Source organism: Triticum urartu, chromosome 3A, assembly GCF_056163025.1.
Source record: "Triticum urartu cultivar PI428250 chromosome 3A, HENAU_Tu73, whole genome shotgun sequence".
NCBI classification, from domain to species: domain Eukaryota; kingdom Viridiplantae; phylum Streptophyta; class Magnoliopsida; order Poales; family Poaceae; genus Triticum; species Triticum urartu.
This window is the reverse complement of record NC_141875.1, coordinates 707,162,604-707,172,866: the sequence shown is the minus strand read 5'-3', so window position 1 is coordinate 707,172,866 and position 10,263 is coordinate 707,162,604. Positions and strand designations below refer to the sequence as shown.

At 46.1% G+C, this 10,263-nt stretch overlaps 1 protein-coding gene and 1 long non-coding RNA gene across 2 annotated transcripts; both read right to left on the bottom strand.

The window, feature by feature from the left end:
• Window positions 1-365: 365 nt before the first annotated feature.
• On the bottom strand, window positions 366-1,323 carry LOC147981936 (uncharacterized). Its single transcript, XR_015599955.1, has 2 exons — window positions 659-1,323; window positions 366-581 (listed from the first exon to the last, which is right to left on the bottom strand). It is a non-coding gene; the product is annotated as an uncharacterized LOC147981936 (long non-coding RNA).
• A 5,711-nt stretch (window positions 1,324-7,034) lies between these two features.
• LOC147981935 (protein FAR1-RELATED SEQUENCE 5-like) lies at window positions 7,035-10,033 on the bottom strand. Its single transcript, XM_087516148.1, has 8 exons — window positions 9,933-10,033; window positions 9,694-9,819; window positions 9,249-9,516; window positions 9,059-9,144; window positions 8,454-8,626; window positions 7,889-8,346; window positions 7,485-7,771; window positions 7,035-7,380 (listed from the first exon to the last, which is right to left on the bottom strand). Exons 1-8 carry the CDS (start codon window positions 10,031-10,033, stop codon window positions 7,035-7,037), a joined length of 1,845 nt encoding a protein of 614 aa, XP_087372274.1.
• Window positions 10,034-10,263: the final 230 nt, after the last annotated feature.

The following is a 10,263-nucleotide window of genomic DNA, read 5'->3' as shown; positions in this document are numbered from 1 at the left end:
GGGTCCGCGGTTTGATGAGCCTGCACCGGCCACTGTACCTATTAAAATGGCAGTGTGGATCGGAGACAAGTGCATGCTTGCAGGCGCAGCTCGCAGGGGCCTGTCTAACTAATGTACTACTACCTCTGTCAAGTGTCTAGAATGTCTTTATACTCTCACCGTCCAAAAAAAATTGTCGAAAAAATAGATAAAAACAGATGAACTAAAATACATTTAGATATATTCATTTCTTCAACAAGTATTTCCGGATGAAAGGAGTATTAGTTTACAAAGTGAGTACGTGTAGCAAAGCACCAGCTGATTGACATCCAAACAGCTGACGGACAAGTACGAGTTGTGCAATGTCATTCACTCCATGAATCCGAAGCCGAGAAAATGAGAAGCTCTTATACAAGTTCAAATTTACAAGTGCATGCACGTAGATATTACGAAAACTGCACCTAAGTAGTGACCTGTTGTCAAACAACTCTCTATAATTTGCTGAACATCGACCCCATGTGGAGCGTAACTTTGCCCTGATGGATCTTCGTCTCGCTCAAACTAATCCACGGTCAGTTCTTCCTTGCAGATGCGCATCGACCCTTCAAATATTTCTAGAAGAATTAACCCCGATAATAAACCGCGATCATCGAGGATTCTGATGCACAAGCTTACTTACTGCTCGTGGAGAGAGAGCTTAGCTGCGCATGATCGATCTCGATCCACATCGTCGTCGGTCCCTCCCCTTGCTGCTTCCGCGAACGAGGACACTCTCTCATCGACCGATTCACCGCAGGAAATGGTCAGACCACGGCGCTCCGCGGGCGGCGGCGACGTCGCGGTTGGGGACGAGGAAGGCGAGGGCGAGCAGCGCGAGCATGAGCGCCACAGGGACGAGCAGCAGCAGCCACGGCGGCGGCGGCAGTGGGGGCAAAAGCAGCGGGAGCAGCAACAGCGCCGTTGCCGCCGCCGCCACGAGCAGCATCGTCGTCGCCACGCTCCCTTCCATATCCCGAGCTAGCTCGCTGGCTTCCTGTCCGTCTCCTGGGTCCTGGCTACCTACATATGCATGTGATGTGAGCTTGACAAAGTGAGGTAGGCAGCTAGATATAGCGGCGCGTAGCTGGCTGGTTCTTGGTGCGCGCGTGTCTTGAAATGGAGTGGCACACACACACACAAAGCTTCTTGCCTTCTTCAGTGGTCTCCTAGGATTCTATAGAACACACGAATGACAGAGCTGGACGGTGCACACATCGCTCTCAGTATGACGAATCATCCAACCTGCCTGCCTATATGAGCACGATGACTGCAGGAGCGTTCAATGCACCTAGCTGGAGAAACCCAGCTCAGCTAACTTTAAAGTCATCACATGCATCGTAACCCCAGCTCAGATAAACATGCATTTTTTACTTGGGTATGTACAATGATTCTCGAAGAAAAGTTTGTATAGATAATGTTTGGGAGCACCTATCTGTGAGCCGCTGGATATGAAAGGAACGACCAGATCGATCTTCTCCTCTTTTCTCTTCCTCCCTTCAACTCTCTGAATTGCTCTTGGCTCGGCCTTGCTAGTGACTGTGACTCCATGCTTAGTTGGCGCTCCGCCGCAGCATCGCATCGCGCAAAATTGACTGAAACGGACTGGATTTTCAAGCAATTGATGAATAGCAACTCAAATGTTTAAGTAAAGTATTTCTCGCATTATGATAGTCAAATCTACCAATCAAATTCCTTTGCACTTACCACTAATTTACCTGTTTGATTAGATTGGAAAGACCTAAATTAGGCCAAAGGAATTCCATCAGACCAAAAAGACAAAATAAAATTGGACCCTCGTAGAATTGCCTGATGTCTCCACTTGAGGCGAGCACCTGGCCACTCCTAATCCCTTCATCATGCTCCCTTCGCCCAGAAATCAAAAAGCGTAGCGTCGTGGTTCTCAAATTTAATTTGAGTTTTGCTTTGGTACACCCCCAAAAATTTGCATGAATCTGAAAGTTACTTAAAAAGTGTGTTCTAGTACAATCCCTATTCCCTCAATGGATCAAACAAGATATCAAAACAATCTAAACTTTTGGATTGAAGGGGCAGCTTCTAATCTCCAATTGATAACGTTTGAATCCTAGTAAAATCACTTTGCAATGGTGCCAAACTTGTATTAATAGTAACACAATCACCGTTAATGGTTAATCAGACTATATCTAGACCCATAGAGTAGTTCACACCTACGAATATACAAATTGGGAGGGAGAGATGCATGAGGCCAGATTCACTTCACCTGACCGACCAGGCGCAGGTGCCAATGCGTGGATTAACAGCCCAACAAGCTGCAAGTGGCCGGCGTTGCTTTTCTAACGATCATTGATATATTTCCCCAGGTAACAAATAACATATACTACTACGGCACTAGCTTGCTGGTCATCTTTAAGATTATGCAGTGAGCCACCTTTGCCAGATAGAAACTCGCAATAGTTGTTCCTTCATCCTGATGCAATGAACCGTACCTTAGATACGACTAGCACAAACCGGCGCACCGTAGACAAGTTGTGGTGTTAAACTAATATACTATACCCTACATGGATGATGAGTACAAAAATGTTGAAGAGAATCACGATAATGTGCTTTGGAGCCCGGCTGTAAGGGACTCTTTATTTTATTTTATTGAAAAATATTTTCACTTCACAAAAATTCTAAAAAAGTGTTCTTATACATATACATGTATAGTTTGTATGTATGACGTTCATGAAAATATATATTCATGTGTGATTTTCACAAATAAGTTAACGACATATCTATATGGCAACCATGTGGCGGATTGCAAAAACGATCACACCCATCCAACGCCGTCAGATCCCGATCTCCCTCAAAACACGTCCGCTTCTTCTCCTGGCGAGTGCTCCACCATGAATTCCCTTCTTCCCACTGCCACCTCCATGTTTCTCATGTGCCTACATCGATGAAGCTTCAATCCATGTTATGCTGCTGACCATCCCCACATCACCGTGCTGCCGTTGTCCGGGGGAGACGCCGATAAGGAGGGGGAGCCGTGGGAACGGCGCCGCCGACAGAGATGAGCTGCGGCAGCGAGGTGTGGTCCAAGGGTGGCAGGGGAGGCCGTTCCCAAGGACGACCAGAAACGATTGGGTTCATGGTCGTCTGGGGCGGCGACTAAGTAGGCGCCACGAGCTCCCAACATCGTTGCCGATAGGCATAGGTTGGAAGTGCGGCGGCCATGGCTGGACCTCCTTGGCGCCGGGGACCACGAACAGGAGCGCTTCTGCGATAGGCGCGCGTGCTGATCCAATTGTGAAACATGAACACTTCAGCGGCAGACGGGCGTTGGGCCCAGGCGTGCGCTGGAGCCGCAGAAGCGAAAATGTTGGGCAGGACCATGGTCCAGCCGGACCTATGCTCGGAGACGTTGATCCCTGAACACTGTTTCTATGGATGTGCATGGTTGAGTAAACAATTCGTGGCAGGAAGAGTAAGTATATTAAACAATGCATGGCGGGAGCTGTTGGAGGGAGTTGGCGGGTTTGGTCATGCATGGCGCGAGTTGTTTAGTCTATGTCATGAGCTATGAATTGCTAAGCAAGGCTACTCAATTTTTTATACACTAGGCAATACAATAGTCAGAATGCATCGGGCATGGAAATGCCGTCCTCATGCATGACCAACTGTTCACTACTTGTTTATTTGCTTGATATGTGTGACGACTCTCTCCCCAAGACAAGCATTGAGCAGGCTAAGGTATCCGATGCAAGGATCTTCCTCACCCCAGACCTCCTCATCCTCCTTCCATTTATCCCCAAGAGAAGCATTGAGTAGGCTAAGGTATCCGATGCAAGGATCTTCCTCACCCCAGACCTCCTCCTTCTACCATTTATCCACTCTAAGGCTCACAAGGTCTCTCACATAGTTCTTCTCCACAAAGGAGTGTGACAGTGTGTCTGTGTTCGCGGCCATCGGGACAGTGCTGCCTCGCCACAGACCCCATGTCAGGTGGTTGTGATACTACGTGACAATCTCAATTGGGTCTGCTACACTTACAATATCAAGGGAACACATACAACAGTGCATGTGTACGACCCTGTGGTCAATGGTGATTTTCCCGCCATATCCGTGGCCAACCACCATCGTAGAGCTTATGATCTTTTCCTGGCACTGGGACACTGCATGTCTATTGTGCTAGGTGCAACTATCCCTAGTGCACTGAGATTTAACGTCATCAAACACACTGGGGGGGGGGGGGGGGGCAGGAGCGAGGTTAGCTCAAACAAACATTGAGTCTTAAATATCATTTGTATGTAAGATCTTCAGGTTGCTGAAATACTTCACCATTTTTCTTAAAAAAACAGCCGAAACGATGCGATATATGTTGCATATGCCGCGAGGAACATGACGAACAACCAAGCCAAACCTGTTCTGGATGAGGTATCAGATTGTTTGTGCTGCGGCGATTTTTGGTGTCCTATGAAATATTTATTCTTAATTAAATGCATATGCAGCGTTCTTGGAAAACTCAACTATTTTGTAATCAAAATGTTTCAGGTGGGCTTGCTTGAACATAGGAAGCTGCTTGGGTACCTGCTCATGACCATGGATTCCAACATTCCAAAAATCAACGGTGTCTAAGCAACATTCTCATGAAGACTATCCATCTTTTTCTCACTAGAAATTTATGTTTGCGACTGAGAGTTGATGTATGTCTATCTACCCATGTGTACCTAAAAGCCCTCACATGCTGTGTGTGTTGTGGTCTGTCGGTGTTAGTGTCCGTAATTCAGTATGAGACTATTTGTTGTGAGTCATAAAATGCACTTTTATTTGTATCTGCTGGTCTATGAGACAGCTAATGACTATGTTAAGTGTTCAACATCACTCACTGCCTGTGTTCTACTTCTTCATACAGTTTGTTATCCGCATGAAATGTTGATGATTTGGAAACTTAAATCAGATAGAACTTGTTCAGGTCTGTCTTGTATGCCGATGTTCTGAAAATCAAAGTGTATATGGTGGCGGCTCTGCTGGGGTAACATTTTTTGGAAGCGAAGTGTTTCTCAAGTCAATGCATATGTTAAAAACTTCTTCAGTCAACATTTTGCTAACACAGACGTTTTGGTTAACTAGTTTTTGATTGGGATGTTGAGGTGGTAAACTTATCACATCTAGGCGAAGGAACAAGATATTGACATCTGAAAAAATACCCGAAAACTAATATACTATACATCTACAATAGATTTACCACCACCAGCCGCTAAGATAAAAAAGTTCCTTCACATCCTTTGCAGAGACGACCTTTGTCTCCCGTGCACAGCTCCGGAGGACAAACGCTAGCGCCGCAAGCCAACTTCCCTTCGCCCACTCTCCTCGCCGCAGCCGAATTAAGGCCAGCTATCGTCAGAAGAGCGTGAGGCTTCTTCTCCCCTGTCTCCGTTGCCACTGACATGGGTGGTCGGCGGCGCACGGTGGCGCCGACGCGTTAGGATTCGCGAGGTGGCATCTTAAAGCAGTGGCAGCGGCAGGTCTAGCCGTTTTCGGTAGTCGAGACTATAGGCGGTGCGCCGGTATTATATGGCGATGGAGATGGTTGTGGCCTCTACCACAACATCGTAGTGGCTCATGGCGCTAGTCTAGGTCGTTTCACGCCGACGGATGGACATATCCGGCGTCGGCACATCAATGAGGGGCTTGTTTCGACCTTCGAAACCCTTCCCTCGTCGTGAGGGCAAACCCTATCGCCACCAGCCATATTCCCTTCGCCCACTCCCCTTGCCGCCACCTGGGCATGCAACCGGACTAAGGCCAGCTGGCGTCGGTGGCGAGGCTTTTTCTACCCTTTCTACGTGGAGGCTGACGCAGGTGGTCGGCGGCGCACTGGCATTGGGCGTGATGGGGCGTCGGTGCTTTAGGCCTTTGCAAGGTGGCCTCTTAAAGATGTAGCGGCGCTAGATCTAGACGATTCGTTGTTGTTGGATCTGGCGTTTTCCGTAGACGAGAATGTGGGCGGTACGACGTGGTGGTCGCTCATTGCGATGGTATATGTCGTTTTGCGGCGGCGGCTGGACATCTTCGGCATCGGCCCATCAGTTAGCAGCTTGTTTTAGCCTTCGATCCCTTCCCTCGTCGTCCGGGCACTGCCTTTGTCGAAGGGTTGGCCCTCTCCCAGCCATGGTTCGTTGCTCGTCTCGCGCCCGGGTAGTAGAACCGAACTAATCTCGCACAGGATGCAACAGGACGGGTCGATGAAGGCCAGCTTTTGGGCCGCCCTACCGGGTATTTGTGCTAGGGCTGCCCAGGGGTGCGAACGACGAGGCATTTCCACTCTCCTTTTTGGTTGGAATAGCGGCGGGTCTCGAGTGAGATGGTGTCAAGGCCTTTGTTGTCGGGTCGATCCTGGTGGTGGTAGCGCGATGCTCATTGGCAAAATCCGTGTTTTCGGTGATACCACACGACCATGGAATGTGGGCAGCATGGTGGCATGGATGTCTCATCCAGTGGCGTTGAGTGTTGGCCTGGGTGAAAACCTTCCCTATCTTACTGGAGGCGTGCTCAAGATAAAACCAAAAAATTAGGGATGGTCAATATAAGTTAGAAAAGAAATTTCATCATGCATGGAGGCACAAAAAAAAGAGAACAAGAATCCATGAACATACAGATTCATATTAAAAACACAGTACAAAACATAGTACACCAAGCACACTTGCAAATCATGAACAAACCGAGACGCTACAGGTACAATGTAGTGACACTTAACATCAACTTGCATGACCACATGAGATGCCCCAATTCCTGGCTGATCTGAACATTTGCACTCAAACTCCCCTAGCAGTGCAATTACCCTTTGTGTGCCCCGGAATCTTGCATAGACTACATTTCACAATCCTTCTTCTGGATGGAGGGGGGGGCATTGGGCCGGCAGTATCTTCGTGAGCATGGCATGGACCGTCCTCGTAGTGCTTTTTAGCTTTCTTAGCCACAATGTAATCCATACGACTCTTTGGACGAAGGGAGCTAGGTCGTCCTTTAGACAGCACACATTGTGGAGGAAGCAGTTAGGTTTCTGACCCAACATCAGTTATGGTATGCCGGACAGGATTTGCTTGTTCGGCGATAGTATCAACAAGCATATCTGAAGCCTTCTTACTTGCAATTTTTTCTTTTGCCTCGCATATAGCTGTGAACGCCGTTTGGAATGACTCAGACCCGGACTCTGCCTCCTTGATAAGGTCCATAGCAGCCACATATAGAACATTTCTTCTATACGTAATTTGAGAAGACAGCTCCCCCATTTCATCCTCATTTGCCAGGTGCAGTGGCCTTGATTCTCTTGCCCATAAAGTCCATCGCTTGACTATATTCCTTAATGGAATCTTGCCAATATTGTTCTGAACTAAGACCCGAAAAAATAAATTTCTGAGTTAGATGTGCAATCATTACTGTAGTACTGTATAAATGAGATTGAGACACATGACATAGGACCATAATGAATATATGTGCATACCTTTAATGAATGGCAGCACAACAATCCGACATGATCAAAAAATCCACAATCACATGTGACAAGATCCCAACCGTCTTCCACTTTGATGGTGAATATTTTTTTGTCATAATCAGTTAAGGCTAGTTGCGGCAACAGCTTGACCTTGTAGACATGACCAGGCTTGGAACGGCGTGCATCAAAAGAGCCAGATCTAAAAAGTTCGTGTGAAATTTTTTCGTACAAGGCCTTCGTGTACACAGCCGCTGCATCTATCTCGATAGTAGCGCCAATTACAAGCCGTCTGCGTGTCTGTTATTCAGTAGAATAAGTATATAAATGCGTGAGATAAAATAAAATGATATCAGAGAGTAGCTTGATTATTAATCATGCTATACCAAAAAAAAAATACATGCATGTCTTTTATACCTGCTTGCTGACATAGTTTGCCTCGTCCTCTGCCTGGCTCCTGGATTCAAGCAATTTGTTGTACTGCTTAACAAACAAGTGCATTGGAGATGATCTGCTGATGAACTTTTTCAGGAGATGATTCGCACTCTCGCTCCGTTGCGTGCTGGTCATTCCGGCACAGAAAGTGCCCATGAAGTATGGCATTGCCCACATGTCCCTCCATTTGAAAATCCTGCGAAGGTACTTGTTCCCTTGAAGCTTGTATTTTTTAATCAATTGATGCCACCTCCGCTCAAATGATTCTACATCCGTCTCTTCATTTACTATCGCGTGGAATTCCTTCTTGAAGAGAGAATGTTTGATGTACACATGTCCAATTTTCTCTTTCAACACCTTTAACACATGCCATCTGCACCATCTATGACGGGTGTGGGGCATTGTAGTTCGTAAAGCATTTTGCATAGCTTTGCATTGATCTGTAGGAGTACAAAAGAAAAATGATCAAACTAAGGCGAACATATAATAGCATATGTATAACCTGATAACCTACGACAATGTATGAAGACAACTTTTATAATCTGGCCTGTCAATATAGTAGTAGGATGTTTCCCATCGATCAAGTCAATAAAATTTCTGAATGCCCACTCAAATGCAGGAGTCTTTTCATCAACCATGAGGACGCCACCAAAAATAATAGACTGGAAATGGTTATTCACACCAACAAAAAGCCCAAATGGCATGTTATACAGGTTGGTCCTGTAAGTGGTGTCGAAAGTAACCACCTCACCAAAATGTGCATAATCTAGACGGTTTTTACCATTACACCATATTACTGTTTTCACCCTGCTTTCACCGTCTACTTGCACGCAAACTTTGAAGTCCGGATCTTTGGCGCTCATATCATGAAGTATACTAGTGGTTTTGGCCATATCATCGGCGATAGAATCATGAGCTATGCTTGCACACAGTGTGCTCAATGTCTACTTCCTAAAAGGCAAGCCTAGAGAAGATCCAAGACCTGACCCTAATATGTTGTATATCTGGTCAAATCTGATGTTGTTCTCCCTGAGGTTACGAATAAAATCCTTTGCTAAAGGACTTATGACGCTATGTGATTTCCACTGTTTTTTCTCACCACACTTCACAGATAGTGGGTGATTGTGCTTGTTAATGAAAACGGTCACATACCCTCCATGGTCGTCAGTTTGATGTAGTCTTATACGAGCTTCACAACCAGTGCGACATGTTGTTGTGTTGGGCCTTTCTTCTTTGCCCTGTGTTAATGGTAAAGACACAGAGTCATAGGCAGAAAAAAAGTAGTATGAACCACTAAACCGACCGAGACCATACAAACAATTAAGTTTAAAATGATGCATACCGCACACTGGCAAACGATGTCCTGCATTGTTCTGTAATTTTTGCTATTAGTGCTACTCTTTCCATAGCGAATACCAAAGCCACACTCCCAAGAGAACATGTTGTAGAAATCATAAGCTTCATCCTTTGAATCAAAAATTGTTCCAACACTTGGAATGAACACATCTGCATCGCCCCTAAAAGCAGCGCGTTCTACACACTTCTGGAACGGACTTTTTACTGAAGGGGCAATTCTGTAGTCCAGTCCTTCAAACGCTTCTTGGAGTTTGCTGATGGTTCACACTAATGAAAACTTCGCTATAACTGTCGAACAAGACTACTTAACAACAAAACGACACTTGCCAGTTCATATATTATGCCATTCTCACCATCGTACAGCACAGAAAAAAAATACTTCTAACAATAGTTAAACAATCATAGTAGAAAAATAAATCAAAATGTACTACATTTTCCGCTTCGGTGCCGATCTTCCAGATTGTAGTTCTGAAAACTCTGGATTCGTTGTGATTGAGTCAACAACAGCATGGCCAGGATTAGAACAATCTGATGGCTCGGTGCCGCCTTTGTTTGATCTGCAAGGAGGGAGTCGCAGGTGCTTGAGTAATTTTGTCAGGGGAAAAAAGATAAGTATGCAAATCAAACATGAGACGGCATCTTTCTGATGGCTGCTGAACAGGGTAAATACCTGTTAGAGAGCGCATCCATGCTGGCAGGAGTGAGAGCAACGGCCATGTGCTGATGGTCTAAAGAGGTGTCTTCTTCGCTGGCCATGGATGGAGCTCTCATGCTGCGAGCAAATGGGTTGTGGCGCAAAATGGGCTCCTCATCCGCAATATGTAGCAGCCTAGAAGATGAACAGTGTCACAGATGAATGAGCAGAGGATTGCTTTTTTTATTCATCGGCATTGGACCAAGTGCTAAAGCGTTTGGATAGGTGTGCCATCCATCGTTACGAAGGAAATAAAAATAGCCTCTGGAGGCCTAGGCGTGTGCAAGCTAATCGGTGCAATCAGAGA